General features: G+C 42.1%; 1 protein-coding gene across 5 annotated transcripts in view; it reads left to right on the forward strand.

The window, feature by feature from the left end:
• Positions 1-15858, forward strand: part of madd (MAP-kinase activating death domain) — a 54949-nt gene extending 39091 nt beyond the window's left edge. For 3 of the 5 annotated variants that reach the window (XM_083917936.1, XM_083917938.1, XM_083917937.1), the window contains 13 exons: positions 137-220; positions 676-834; positions 1265-1385; positions 3554-3674; positions 3807-3912; positions 4643-4753; positions 4841-4948; positions 5411-5575; positions 5670-5742; positions 6690-6796; positions 9096-9165; positions 12268-12314; positions 13914-15858. In XM_083917936.1, coding sequence (XP_083774062.1) covers positions 137-220; positions 676-834; positions 1265-1385; positions 3554-3674; positions 3807-3912; positions 4643-4753; positions 4841-4948; positions 5411-5575; positions 5670-5742; positions 6690-6796; positions 9096-9165; positions 12268-12314; positions 13914-14027 — 1386 coding nt within the window. In that variant the 3' untranslated portion in view covers positions 14028-15858. The remainder of the gene's footprint in view (positions 1-136; positions 221-675; positions 835-1264; positions 1386-3553; positions 3675-3806; positions 3913-4642; positions 4754-4840; positions 4949-5410; positions 5576-5669; positions 5743-6689; positions 6797-9095; positions 9166-12267; positions 12315-13913) is intronic. The other 2 variants (XM_083917939.1, XM_083917940.1) reach the window with 1 other exon arrangement.
• Positions 15859-15902: the final 44 nt, after the last annotated feature.

Here is a 15902-nt window from a genome sequence, read left to right on the forward strand (position 1 = left end):
TTAACATGCCTTTCAGCCTTCACCGGGGTCTGTACGGTCTTTGCACTGCTTAAAGTGTGCAGCACATTTTTACTGATTTACTACTGATGTATGCCAATTAATTCTTTCCTCTTTTTTTATTCCTTTGGGTTCACAGAAGAGCGACACGGAGTCCGTAACGAGCTCAGAGCCACCGATCCTGACAAGAAGCACCAGCCAGGACTCAGAAGCCAGCACAGTGGTAGGGCACGGCCAACTCAGATATTATGCTCTTTGTTCCCGTCTATTCCTGCTACACAGACCCGGATTATGTTTTTTGGTGTTCAGTCTTTTTTTTAAATTATATATATAGTTTCTCTTTTACCTTCAAAAACTGTGAATCAGTGGATTTATGGTTTATTGCATATATTACCATATTGAATGCTTTAACCGCGTTTCTCCAAGTCACAAACGCAAGGTGTTCTGCCAAACATTGTTCAAACCTGCACCGTTTTTTTAAAAAACATTTTTTGAAATTTCAATGAAAACCCTATCATTTACAAAAATACCAAATTTCTCAGACCTTCACCGGGCAAATGTCATAAAGATACAGTGTATATTAAAAAAAGTATGAATTTCAAATGCTTCTCTAGCAAACCTTCTGCACCTGAAACATGTTTTATGTATTGTTCTTACACACGGCTCTTTATCTTTTAGATAAGCAACAGCTCCGGAGAGACGTTGGGAGCTGACAGTGACCTGAGTAGCACAGCAGGAGACGGCCTCGGTGGGAGAACTGCTGCTCATTTAACTCAGTCCAGAGGGACTCTCTCTGACAGTGAGATCGAAACCAACCCAGCCACCAGCACCGTGTTTGTAAGTATAGAACTCACTATAAGTAGATTATACAGTTTGCACTTTGCCAATTTAATTGCAATCACTTCATTTGGACTTAAAACGCTGCACAGGAAGCGTCTGGGGTTGATGGGATTTCAGGGTTCCCATGCAGACTAGAAAAAACTGAGATTGCAGACTAGTTTTCCACTACTTTAAAACACCTGAAAATGAGAGACAAAAGTTTAATGTGCTGGAAAATTGTTTCTGTAATTTTCTTTTGCCAAGAATGAAGCAATCATGCATCTGCCAGCTATTGAAAGTTTGTGGTGTGTTAAAGTTCAGATGGCGGTTAACGAGTGAGAGCAAAATGTGTTTCCCTTTCAAAACACTCTGAGCTCATTGAATCTTGTATTCTTGCTCGTTGTACAAGCTGGTTCACATACATGATGACCTTGTCTTGTTTCCGCAGGGAAAGACCCACACTCTGAAACCAAGTGCAAAGGATCACGTAGTTGGTATGGCAAAGGGGCCGCCTGCACAGCCCATGGAGGACATCAGTATGAGGATCTACCTCTGTGAAGGCCTGCTGGGTATGTTCTGCGCTCCAGTTCAGATACTTCCTCCTGTAGTTTGGTCGAGCAGCTGACATTCATTCTGATGTTTCAAGAAAACAATTCCTTCCTGTGTTGCAACTGCATTTCCTTTACTAACATTAACTCTGTCATTTGTGAAAGAAAATCTTTTGAACCAAACAACCCTAAATACTGAGAGGTTCTTCCATGATGTTTTAATTTCCCTTCCCTTTTATTTACTACAGCTTGTGCAAGCTCTCGTATTGTTGCGTATCGATGTAACCGCAGTCAACTTCAACTGACCGATAAGAGTTGTTTTTAAGAGAGAAAAGCAGAAGTCCGATAGAAGTGGTGTAATGTTAAATGTTTTATTATGAAATATCAAACTGAACATGTACAGAGGTGAAACGTTATACCCTGATGTGTGTGTTACATAATAGGAGCGTCCAATTTTACATAGTGATGAATCAACACTCCTGAGATAAGAGGGAAATTGTTCACTGCTGTCTGAGAGGTTAGATTTAAAAATATGTTATAAAGGTAAATGTGTGGGTAAACAGAATAAAGTGACAGGAAAATAAACAGAAAAAACATTATGGAATGTCACGACTGCATCTGCTGCGAATTAATGAATTGTATGTTCAACAAAACACATTTAATTAAGTTAATAACAGTCTTAAAATATGTAGAAACAATAATGACTTCACGTCAATATTATATTTAAACAGAGTAAGGTCACAATACCAGAATTTTTCAACTTTGATACAAAACGAGCATCAAAAAGCTTTGGATACCACTGCAAAAACAAAAATAGCAGCAATCCGCAATATTTGTTTTAAAAACCTGCACACGCTGCACCGAGTGTTGATCTGCTTTTTTATATCTTTAATACGATCTAATGTGGATATTGTATCCTGTTTAAACATATGGTATTGAAAAGTAGGAGAGGAGTAAAACTACAGCCTCATCACCTAAAATGGCAGTGACAAGATTGTTGCTCATCTACGTGACATCCTGTGTATAAGTGCAAGCCATAAATTAGCGAGTAAGTGACCGCGGTATGTCTTCGTTTGTTCTCTATTCCCCGGTTCTGGTTGGTTCGCGGCTCGCTCTGCTCTTGTTGTTGCCGTCAAACCTACTCACCTCTTTGCCTAACCCCCTCCTGCTCTCGCTGCTTCTCTTCCCTCCTGCTGCTCCTGGGAAATTCTTCCAGGCCGCGATAAGAGCTCCGTTTGGGATCAACTTGAGGATGCTGCCATGGAAACCTTTTCTCTAAGTAGGGCTAATCTCTTGCGTTTGCCCTTCTTCCTATGTGTGTGTATGTGTTTGGGGGCATATAACCATTGTTCATCTGGGCCGGAGTAGTTCTGTGTTTAAAGTCTGATGTGGCACGATGTGGGTTTTTCCAGCACATCTGTGTGTTTCTTTGCATGAGATAGAAGTGGGAAGTATAAGCAGCATTTGGTTGTAATTTTCCCTCACAGGGAGATCAGATCTCCATACACTTTTACTCATTTAACATTCATCTTAAATTCTGCTCTCCTACTTTCTCACCCAGTTTTCTGAAAGCTTCACATTTCATGGGTGCGCCTGTTGTGTCTTCACCGAGTGCATGTTACCTTCAAGTGCTGTCAGAAATGTAATTAGGAGTTGAGCGCACTCAAACGAGCCAGCAGATGGTAAACGAGATTAGGAAATGTCAGGATTTCCAATGAGTTACGGCAAAGTCATATGGGTGGGAAAATGAAACGAGTTGGCAGATGATAATAAAAGTGAAATATTCTTTTCCTCTTTTGCATCCGGTGAAAATCATTTCAGACCGCTTCCTGCTGTATGGAGCTTATGATACGTTAATGTATTCAGTTTAATTGACACTTTCTGTTGTGTTTATGAACGAGTAAGGTCTGTGAAGAATTTAATTTTCCAAAAAGCAGTTTTCTGAAATGGAGAGCTACAGGAAAATGAATCAAAAAGATACAATTTTATCTTTTTGAAAGAACTTAGAGAAGTTAGTTTGTTGTATTAGAGAGAGAGAGAGAAGCCTTAAACCTGTCTAAATGTATTTAAGTTGGTACAGTATGAGAGAATGTTGTGTGCTTGAGGCTTCATATGGTATGTGTTGTTGTTGAATTTGTCAAGCTGTGCACGTTTTAGGCACTACATGTTTACTTCATGTATGTATTCAGGTAAGGAGCGCTCCACGTTGTGGGACCAGCTGCAGTTCTGGGAGGACGCCTACTTAGATGCTGTGATGTTGGAGCGCGAGGGCATGGGTATGGACCAGGGACCTCAGGAGATGATCGAAAGGTTAAACATGGCGGACGTTTTATTCCATCTATCTACAGACTTTTTTGTCACTCTTACTGGATAACTTTGTAATGTATGAAACTTGGACCCCTCTTCTTTTAATACTTGCTTTTCTGCGGTTTGTCAACACAGATACTTGTCACTAGGAGATCACGACCGCAAGCGTCTGGAGGATGATGAAGACAGACTCCTGGCCACCCTGCTGCACAATATGATCGCATACATGCTAATGTTGAAAGTACGGGGAGGCCTGTTTGTCATTTTAATCTTTGCACATCGTAATTGTTTGTTATGGAAGCTGAGATCGGCCATGCTTCTTGTTATTTTTCCTCCATCATCTTGTGATAACTAGTTAATTATCTCGTTTCCCTAAAATTGGTTCCTCTTATTACTTCTAATGTTATCAGAGAGTTGGAGTGCCATCATGCTCTGCAGCCAAACCAGCCATCACTCCCATCTGTGTGATCAGACGGCCCAACAACTTTAGTGCACCCATATATACTGTTATATACTGACATTTACTATTTACATTTAGATCAGTCTGAGGTGAAATATCTCTAAATTGAGGCTATAAAAATACTTTTTTTGTGTCTCTATTCAGAGATGTCCGCAACTCAAATGTATCTGCCATTGTCTCAAATTATTCTTTTTTTCCAGCAAACCAAATATCTTAAATTAGTGATATTTTCTTTTTAATTTATAAGGGACACAAGTGTTCACATGTTTTGTAATTATTGTGAATATCATCCAACGGATCTTATTTCCATAGAAAACCAGACGTAGTCACGTGTGTGTCCTTCCAAATGAATTGCTTCATTATCTCAAAATAACAAAGCGTTTTAGTTTAGCATTAAAAAAAACTATTGCAAGCATGGTTTGTCTCGTCTCCCTTAGTTTGTTGATCTCTGCAAAGTTTGACTTTTTTTCCGTCCTGATATTTTAACCTATGGATGTTTTTGTTTGTTTAGTTGAACAAAAACGACATCAAGAAGAAAGTGAGGCGTTTGATGGGGAAGTCCCACATTGGCCTCACCTACAGCCAAGAGATCAATGAGATACTGGACAAACTGACCAACATGGTGAATCTCAGCCCTTATTTAAATCACTAAGTTTAACTTCTAATCGCCACTTTGGAATTATTTTTACTGAACTATATATTTTTTTAGAACGGCCGTGAGCTGTCCATCAAGCCCAGTGGAAGCCGTCACATCAAGAAGCAAACGTTTGTTGTACATGCTGGCACTGATACCACAGGAGACATCTTTTTTATGGAGGTATGCAAAGTCTGTCACTTCTTACACTACAACTGGAGCTCATGGAGGTAGTTTACATAGATACAAGGCACCGTAGGCATCGTAGGCATCGCTCTTGGGTGGTTTACCTCCTATCTTTCAAACAGATAGTTTACAGTCATTCTTGGTAACTTTACATCATCTACTGCCGCTACGAACTATGGAGTTCCCCAAGGCTCCGTCCTAGGTCCGCTTTTATTTATTTACATTCTTCTACTTGGGAGATTAACACACAATGATGAGATCTCTTTTTATTATGTGTATCGTGTATTTTTGTGGAGCACTTTGTAATCCTGTCTTGAAACGTGCTTTATGATTAAAGTTATTATTACACATTTTCTTAAATTACTAACTTGTCTCAAAATATCTGTAGATTTCTTAAATGCTGCCCATTGAGAGCGTGCTGCTTATTTTACTAACATTAAACTTTACTCATTGTTTCAGGTCTGTGATGATTGCATAGTCCTGCGCAGCAACATCGGCACAGTTTACGAGCGCTGGTGGTACGAGAAGCTCATCAACATGACCTATTGCCCCAAGACCAAGGTGCTGTGTCTGTGGAGACGCAACGGCCAAGAGACGCAGCTCAACAAGTTCTATACCAAAAAGGTCAGGAACGGCATCTCTCTCTGTATCCTGTTCTTGTATTCACTTCAGGTGAACATCGGTTAATAAATTCAAATCCTTTTCCTCTGTTTTCTAGTGTCGTGAACTCTACTACTGTGTTAAAGACAGTATGGAAAGAGCTGCAGCAAGACAACAAAGCATTAAACCAGGTATGGAGTAAGGGAGTTGGCTGTTTGCACCGTTTTTTTTCTCTGTCTTTCTCAAAAACAGCCATCATCATCCTTTTAACCACTCATCTTTTCTCATGGATAACTGAGCAAACGTAAGAGTACAGTAAAGGTGAACTTTGTTTCAGGGTCGAAGTCAAATATATTCTTGGTAAGATAAAGTTTACCTGTAGAGGGAATAGTGAGCGCTTTCTAAATCATAATTACAAAAGATTAACCCACATATTCTTAAATATAATGTAAATAAAAAGGGCTTACATCAATTCTAACATAATAATTTGTTCACAGGATGCAATGAACCAAAGAAATGTTTCATACTGACCTGGACGTAGTGTAATAAACTGTCTGGGAAGAACCTAAACACCATCACACCTCTGTCGTTTAGTGCTGTACAGTTAGGATTCCCGTTTGAAATTACATTTTATATCTTATATTGGAGTGGGCTACACGGTGGTGTAGCGAGAAGGTTCCAGGTTGGCGTCCCGGCTTGGGCCTTTCTGTGTGGAGTTTGCATGTTCTCCCTGTGTCTGCGTGGGTTTTCTCCGGGTTCTCCGGGTTCTCCGGTTTCCTCCCACAGTCCAAAGACATGCACGTGTTGGGTTAATTGAAGACTCTAAATTGCCCGTAGGTATGAATGGTTGTCTGTCTCTGTTCGTCTCTATGTGCCCTTTGATAGACCAGGGTGTACCCCGCCTCACGCCCGATGTCAGCTGGGATCGGCTCCAGCCCCCCGCGACCCCGACAGGGAATGAATGAATGAATGATCTTATATTGGAGTATTTTGTAGTCTTTCCACATGTAGGACAAACTAAAGCATTCATAAATGTCCTTACAGAAACATTGTAAAGTTGCCTTTTCTGGGATTCGAGTTTGTTTTGGGGAATTTAATATCCGTACTCGCTCTAAACCCAGTTGCCGTTTCCCCTCAGGTCCGGAGCTGGGTGGAGAGTTTCCCGTCCAGGACATGAAAACTGGCGAAGGTGGACTGCTGCAGGTCACACTGGAAGGGATCAACCTGAAATTCATGCACAGCCAGGTAAGAGGCCCGTACCACAGCAGAGTAACTGCTTCTCATCTCACACAAGGGCATGAAAATAAGGAAAATCACTCATGATGGTTAAGAGTTCATCCCGTCCTTCTGTCCCACTTTTCTGCTCTCCACTCCTGTTTGCCTCATTTCCTTTCATCTTGTGACGTCTTCCTCTATCGACACTTAAAAAAAAAAAAAGAAACCCTCGTCAAAATGTTAGCGATGACTGACAACATGTTCAATTGGCATTTGCTTCGGACCTGATGTTCTCCTTTAGAGGAAGAATTCCTGTTTGTGCTTTTGCTTTTTTGGATTTGCTTTTTTCAGTTTGACTTTTTGTTTGTGTGTGTGTGTGTGTACATGTGTGTTCGTGTTCGTATGCATGCGTTTCCCAAAAAATATATAGACACATCCTTCCACACAAGTTTCTTTTGACATCCGTGGTGCTCAAACCTCATTGTTCATTTACTGTGGGAGGAGATGAAGTGTTAATATGTGTGTGTGTGCGTGCGTGTGTGTGTGTGCTGGCGTTTGTGTGCGCTGTGCATCAGTGGTAAGACGGACGACCTTGAGCAAAGACTTTTCATTAATAATTGGCTATTTCAAATGGCAACTTTCGCATTTAAGTTTGGACCCTGAACATCGTCATGTGTTGTCTTCACGCCTGAGCAGGTGGTTGTTGTCGGGGTTCGTATTTCCTCAGGTCTGTTAAGCGTGCGGCTGAACAGTTGAATAGTCTGCAGAGGAGACCGTGCCGACAGATTAACAGACATTTAATGCACATTTAAAAACAAAAGTATGAGCTGTCAAAAAGACTCTACATCTTTAAACCGATTGCACAACAAAGAAAAGTCATTTTAAGGGTCAGTTCACCCAAATAACAAGACAACAAGACATCTTTGAACTTAGCCGACAGGTTGAATTTGAGTTTTCTGCCTCCAACCCGAAGCAGTGACTGGAGGAAATCTCACGTGTGCTCACGACTGAAAATGTCAAGTCAATTTCAAGTATTTAGCTGCGGGATAATCAAAGACGCAGAGCACCGCATGTCTCGAATAAATCATTTTGATTAGCGACTTTGAGATTGTGAGTATTTGCAGGTCACTTTGTGAAAACGTCCGTCATTGTTTTTCTTTTTTAGTTCGACAGTTTAACCAAACCCTCAGCAGCTTTATTCAGCGCCGGGTGCCGTTCAGAAGACTCTCTTTCATTCTTTTAAGCGATTTCATTTGTAGTGAGCGAGTGCTGTATCTGGCGCGGGGCAGCTGTGCGGTGAGATGTTGTCAGAGGTGACGTCCTTCACCGCAGCGGGACTTACCGTCCATCGGTGACTGCCCTCATTTATCTGCGCTGCTGTGTGAGCAAGTGGTGTTGGTGCCAGCCCTTGTTGCTGGAGGAGGAGGCATGGAGGGCTCTGGGGGACTGTAAGATGTTTAAAGTCCAGGAAACAAAGGTGGATCCAGCTCTCAACACCCTCGGCGAACCTCTAGTCCTCTTTTTTTTTTCTTCTTTACCTCGGCTGATTCCTCATGTGAAGTTTTTTCTCTTCTCCTCCGCATCGGCTCTGGTTAACCTTCAGCTAGATTCACGATTTGAGTCCGCGCAAGCCCCCCCCCCCCCCCCCCCCCGCAGATAGCGCCCTCTCGGAGTGTCGTCGAGTGTTTGTGCTCCTCTGTCCGATAATAATCCAAACCATTTCTCTCCCATGCTCTCTCCCCCTGCAAGGAGCGGAAGGTACACAACTTCTGCTGTGTTTGCTTATTAGCAGTTACATCTTGTTGGGTTTTTTCTTTTCTTCTATCTTTTTCTTTTCCCTGTCGTAGCTGTATGGCAAATCTAATTTTTGTGTCCTTGTCTACATTTTTATATGGAACTTCCATGTATGCATCATATGGGCCATATTGCATCTCTGATTAAAACAAAAAAAAATGTTATTTTTCCCAACTCCCTTTGCTGTTTACCTCCAAATATAAGTCTAAATGTTCCAGTTCTGATACTCGTCATTGATGAAACAAGTCATGTCGAACTAGTCTTGAGACTAAATGCATTTCTCCTCATTTAGCCGTCGCCCATGTATGCGTTTGATCATGGAAACTTCTCATAATGTGCTTTTTCTTTTTTCTTTCGTCAGCTGTTAAAAGCTTGCCCTCCATGTGTAGTTGTTTTATTTTGACCTTTCACACTGAATAAAACAAGTTTGAACATGGTTAATTTCTTTTAAATATGAAGTGTTTACTTTTCATCCGGTGTTGTTGAGTTAATAATGTTCTGTCTTGTTTTGTTTGTTTTTGTTGTTTGTTTTTAGGTTTTCATAGAGCTGAGTCACATTAAAAAGTGCAATACAGTGAAGGGAGTCTTTGTCCTGGAGGAATTTGGTAATTACACCATCTATTGATTCTAGGCCTGTACTCGGCGCGGCAGTAACTCAGCTCCATGGCAAACGTATTGACGAGAGCTAATAAGGGTTTCGCTTAAATTGGATACTCGCTCACCTCCGGGTGCACCGAGACACTGACGTCTGTGGGTGATTTAGTGAGGGAGGGATCCTTCGTTCAGTCACAGCGCTGAAGTTTTAGAGCAAGCTGCGTTTCATTGAGTTGATAAAGAGCGAGAACGGAAAGTCTAGCTGCCTTCTTCCCACATTTTCCCGTCTTAAGTTACTAAAATGTCCCGTCATGAGAAGTCACGTCAGTTCTTAGAGGTAGATGCATCATTTAATTGATAATGAATACAAACGATTCAACAGCAGGCCTTTAAAATAGTGTCGGTGCGGGATTCGATTCCATTTTAGAGAAAACAAAGATTATGTGCAAGCGAATACAATGGCAGCTTAAAGGGAAATATAAACATTAAAAGCATAAGTTTGCTTTTATATCTCGTCCATTCAAAAATATAAAAACATTCTGCTGTGCCGTAGAGCTCCACTGTTGTCCTAAAACTATTAAACACACACTGTAGTTTATTGTAGTGAGTCTGAACACACATTGCCGCTGTAGATACTCACCGCAGCACCAAATGTGAATTTAACCCACGGCTGAAACTTTTTTATGCCTGAGGGGAGATTTTGTTTGGGGGACAAAGCTTCACACAGCTGCCACGAGACAACCAGGACACTGTGATGAATTAGAGGCAACATGGAAACGTAAAAGCAGAGTTCATAACTAAATAAAGAGCGTCTCCGTGTACTAAACTACAGAAACAGGGACGAATCGTTGGAGTAATATTTAAAACTACAGCGCTGTAGCAGCTGTTTATTGGGAATTCATTGATCTTTTTAAAACGTGGAACTATATTTTTATTCTTTTAAAGACTTGCATCTCCAGTCGGTCGATTTTATTTAACGGTAATATAAATGAATATTGGGTAATAAATGTGTTTTAATGCTCGGTCAGTAAACAACAACACTCTTACTTCACAGCTTCAGCTTTGAAATATGTCACTCAGCTGTTCAGGGATTTGCTTTTATGTTGCCTGGAAATCAAAAAAAATTAATTGAACTTAGTAAACGTAGTAGTTTTAAATCCTTTTTGTTAGTTTCCTCGCAATATCTGCTTATTGTTTTCAGTAAATAAACTTCCTCAGTTCAGCTTGCCGTCACATGACAGCTACCTAAACAAAACTATAGCAAAAGAAGGCAAGAACATCGTGGCTGCTAAAAAATAAACAGGAGTTACTGCAGCATGAAGGGGCAATAGAGCAAAATCAATAAATACTACGAAAAAATGGAAATAAAATTAGCGAAAAAAAGTAAAGTCGTGGCTGTGAATCAGACAAAAACAGACGATTTATCTTAATCTATCAACAAAAAGACACTTTCCACTGTAAAAATATACGTTTAAATATAAAAATAATCAGGAATTACTGCAGCATGAAGGGCGCAATAGAACAAATTAAATACTACGAAAAAATGTCAATAAAATTAGCAAAAATAAGTAGTCGTTGCTGTGAATCAGACAAAAACAGACGATTTATCTTAATCTATCAACACAAAAACACTTTCCACTGAAAAAATATACGTTTAAATAAAGAAAATACACGAGTTAGTGCATTGACAAAAGGGCTCGTTTCACAAATGATCTAGATTGAAAGACAACAGTATCTCTGGCCCACATTTTATTTCACGCGTAAAACGTTTATTAGTTATTTAATAAATCACTTTATTCGTGAGTCTGATGGAGAGAAAAGAGCAAAGAGGTTCAGTTTGAACTTTCAGGCTGATTTTCTGTGTCCAGAGCAGAGTTTGAGGGTTAAGTGCGTGCTTCACGTTTCTAGGAACAAAGTCAAAAACGCTGACTTGCAGACCGACAGTGCAGCGACATGATGGTCAGGGGTTGAGGTTGAGTGCCAGGCTGGGTTACTGTCGTGTCTCTGTGCTGCTTTTGTAATGTTGCCCTCATCTTTGCCACTATGAAAACCTTCATTCTCCAGCAGGTAAAGTGTCGTCACCTTTCTCCTTTCTTACTCAAACTAAACTCTGTGCTGAATATCTCATACCTCACTCCATCCTTTTCACCCATTTTGCTTTTCCTCCCTCCTTTTTTCCGTATTTTGAGTTGTCCTCTGCTTCCTTCATCACTTGCTTCTCATTTCCGAGATTCACCCCAGACTCCATCTCTCGTTCTCTGACAGTCCGCCTCTGAATCTCACTGAGTGGGGATCTTTGGGGGGACTGTTGTTGTTGTTTGGGATTTAACCTTTTCCCAGCGCCTTCATCCGTCCAGATCTCCGCCTCCTCATCATCTCTGCTACGGGTTCACAGTTACTAATGAAAAGTCCGTCTGTCCCGCGGGCAGCGACGCGGTCCCCGGGGTCAAAGGAGTTTGGCCTCTTGTAGCTGCTTTCCTGTGTTGTCTTTTAACGTTCAGTTCATCGGGGTGGAAAGAGTCGGGGGAGGGGAGGTCGTCCTCCTTTTGTTCTCGTGTTTTTCACATTTTAAACATTACAGTTTTTTGTAGTTTCTTGTTATAGGACATTTGCGTTTTCATTTGTCCATTTTGTGGGCCCTGAACGTCTCACCGACAGTCACCAGTTCAAAAGTAATACTCGGCCTCTCTGCGTAAACCGTACACACAGGCCTGTGATGGATCATTTATCAGCTATCATTTAATTAGTCATATTATAAATATAATTCAGTATAAGCAGGGTTTAACAATAGACAATAGCCCCTCTTTCTTATGCCCAGATATTTTTATTTGATCTAATTTTTATTCTATTGCATCATATTCAGATGGTTGCGACAAAAATAATTTACCTTCAGGGATGAACGAAGTTATTCCCTCTCTATCTATCCCTTATCTTCCTCTCTGTCTGAACTTCAATGTGACTGTCGTGGGGGACTCTTCCTGGCCCGCGTCCCATCTCACACCTTGTTGAAAGTCCGCCCCTGTGACCCCCCCCCCCCTCCCCCCCTCAAGCATGAACTCAATAAGGTTCCTGCTGCCTTTGAATTCTCTGTTTTGTCTCTTGCACCGGCATAGTTCCTGAAACTAAAGAAGTGGTGATCCACAAGTACAAGACCCCCATGGTGAGTCCCAGCGTCTCCCCTGTCCGAGTCCATGCTTTTTTACCCGTGCATGTAGAGAAGCAGTCACAGCAGAACGATGACTCAGCGAGTTTGTAACTGTAACCAGGACTGATGTGGAGGTGCGCTCTGATTCAGCCCCTCCTGAGAACACTAACATGGATTTAAGCATGGCAGCACTTAACACTTGCTTTATAATGTGTGAACTTAATCACTAGAGTGCAGCAGTTTGACTCATTAAAGGATTACGGCACCTTTTAGTGAGTTTGGCCCTGAGTCGGCTAACTGGGTTTAACAGTACGTTGGCATGTTCAGCCTGAAACCTGCAGGTCTCAGTTTTTGCGGGGGATATACAGTTCTGGGAAAATCCAGTTAAAATAATATATTCATGGGTCTGCAGGTTAATCGGATGTAAAACGTACCGCAGTGGTTCATTACGCTGAGACAGAATTTTACAACTCTGGAAAGTTATCACAAGTTTACATCCAAACTTAGTGCAAATGTTCACTGAATTTTAAGTAAATCAGCACTAAAATAAGAAGTCATGATGTAAATATGTGTTTGTTTTGTGTTTTCATGTGAGGAACGTTACGGTTCACACAGGTGGTGTTAAGTCTCATTTGCCAAGTCTGGTTCCTTTGAACTTTGTCACATTTTGCTTTTATCAATATTAGTTTTCAATGTCAGTCAAGAGTAAGAACCTTTTTTTGCGACATTTTGATTGAGTCATTTTTTGCGTGCACTAACTGGAGCTAATGAGTTCCATCACAAATCAATAACAACGCATTGGTCAATCAGTAGTTTTTTATTTTAGTTGAGTTCAGGGAAATGTGCAACAGCATGAAGAGCACACAGATATAAGGTGTGGAAGCAACACTACATAATACAGGGCTGACTAATGGGGTTTCCTCCTCTCAAAACATCCGCTGAGGCGAGTTTAAAGCATTTAAACTGTGCTTTGTTTACTCGAAGGCACCAACTACTGATCAGGTGAACGTCATGATGTACGCAGCTCCCAAAGGGTCATGGGGAGATTTCTTTTGGGACTACTTTTGTGTTTCCTTGCAAAACTTTTCTTCTTCCACTCGTTCTGAGCCCTATTCCTGTTTTACAGCTGCAGTGTAGCGCCGCCCTATCCATCAGCTCATTGAATTTTACTCTGAAGTGGATATTAAGTAGACATTCATTTATTCATTCATCCATCTTCAACCGCTTGTCCCTGTCGAGTCGCAGGGGAATGGAGCCGATCCCAGCTGACATCGGGCGTGAGGCGCGGTACACCCTGGACAGGACGCCAGTCTGAATGGTTGTCTGTCTCTGTTCGTCTCCATTAAGTAGACAGCTGAGTGAAACAAGATGTATGGCTCATAAGGAGTGGAAGAAAAAAAATCTCTCCATCGCCCGTTGGGTCTCCGTAATGAAAAAACAGGGACACAGTTGTAAAAACCTGTTCAGGACTGTTGATAGTGGTAAAAACACAAAGTATTTTAAATAGAGGAGCATGTAACAGTCAGTGTTTAGACGGAGCCTCTTGTGTGTCCTTGTGCTTGTGTTAAAGATGTTACCTCACACCTGGCTCATGGTTGTTTTTCCCTTCTGCAGGCACATCAGATCTGTTACTCGGTCCTCTGCCTTTTCTCCTACGTGGCGGCAGTGAAGGGGAAGGAGGCGGAAGGAAAACCCAAGATCCTGTCACCGAGACCCCTTCCTAGCTAGTCTACACCCCGCGTCCTCGCCCCCCTCGCCCCCTCTCATCCTCAGAGTGCCTCTCTACTCGAAATGGCACCTCAGCTCTAAAAACCACAGACTTCTGACAATCCCTAACGTTACTCTAAGCACACAATCCCTGCTCCCTCCTCCTCGTGTACATACAAGCCTAAGACCCTTTTTAGACCCTGTTGTGTAGGTGTTAAGTCTGTGATGTCGTGTAAATACCGCTGTCGCCATGATGATCATACCAACTAGCTAAATGTTTGCTTCCTCCGTAACTCAGGAGAAGTGACTCCCCCTCCAGCTCTCCCCCTCAGTGTGAAAGTCTTCTATTGTCCCTGCTGCCGAGACCCTACTGTTTGTACCGACAGGAGATGTGAGGGATCGCCCCGAGGCGCAGAGTGCATGCAGGTCCCGTGCACAGCCTTGACATTCACCACAGAGTAGCTTCCCCCTTCCTGCCCGTCTCCATTCGACTGTGAGTTATCCTCTGATTATGTGGTTACTGTAAAGTTCCAGTCCGTCCAAGTATAAACGGGTGACACGTCCAGAGACCCTCTCGTACTGCGGGGGTGTCCCATACCGAACATGCCACTGTATTGCGCACCAGAGCACCGCACGTCAACGCTTCTTAAAAGTGTCCGAAGCCCAAAATAATGTGAGTGTTCTCAGATGTGTTCTCTTGCCCTCGGTCGGCCCCGCGCGGCCCGATTACTGTTCTAGTTCTACTGTAAAACTTCTCGTCTGTGGTCTGCTGTTATCAATTGCATGTTACGAGGATTCAAAATAAATATTATATATATTTCTATATATAGTATTTATTTAATATATATACATATATATTGACTGTACATTTCTCTGGAAAAAAAATGTTACAAATTGTTGATTTGCTAGATGTGCAATACTTAATAAGTAGTTAGCCATTGCCAGAGCCATGTTTTCTTGCGTTCACTGGCTTCACAGGGTGAAGAATGTAAGAAAGAACTTCTTTTTTTTTGTTTTCTATGGTTCATGTTGAGTGAAGTGAATTTTGATGAATTCAGTTTGACTGTCTGAAGTTTGTCTTTTAGGTGAATCGATGAATCACAAATGGGGGGGTAAAGAAAAACCCCCCCACTGCTGTGTTGCTCGCTGTGGTGCAGACTTTGGAGCGTTTTGGACTGAGGCCACACCCCCAATCTGTGATGTCACACGGTGCTTTTAAAGAACAGCGGGGGGGGGGGGGGGGCGGAGATGCTGTCGTAACATTCATTGCATTTGGATTCAGCCTCTACAAGCCATGTGAAATGTGTCTTTGCTAGTCTGAACTGTGTGCGATGCTGTTAGTTTCTAATTCAAGTCCTTACGACTCCGTGCCATTTCTGTGCTGAATTGAAATGAAGTGGAAACCACGCCTCCCCCCCACCCCCGGGCTTCAACCGCCGTTACACCACAGTGTGTAATATTCGTCCGTAAGGGGCGCTGTAATCTGGGAACCCATTGGTTTTGTCTGTGGACAATTTAGCCTCTGGGGGCAACGGTGCGACGCAGGCGGTAAATAATTACAAACAGCTAAATCGTCATCAGACATTAGCGGATAGGTTCATTAGCGGATAGATTGTGGGGTTCCACGCCAAAACCAAGCACCTGTGTCCATGTCACCGACTGGGCTGTGCCAAAAGTACAAACTCCTCCAAACTCACCAGCAGCAGCTTGTTTCCCGTCCTGTGACTGATCGAGTCTGAACGTTGTTTCTGTCCTGTGATAGTAAAGAACCGTTGAATCTGTGTCCCAACGCCGGCCCGTTCACTTTCTCTCTGTCTGTCTGTGTCTGTCTGTGTGTGTCTGTGTGTGTGTGTGTGTGTGTGTGTGTGTGTGTGTGTGTGTGTGTGTGTGTGTGTG

This window comes from Echiichthys vipera, assembly GCF_963691815.1.
Source record: "Echiichthys vipera genome assembly, chromosome: 1".
Taxonomy (NCBI): domain Eukaryota; kingdom Metazoa; phylum Chordata; class Actinopteri; order Perciformes; family Trachinidae; genus Echiichthys; species Echiichthys vipera.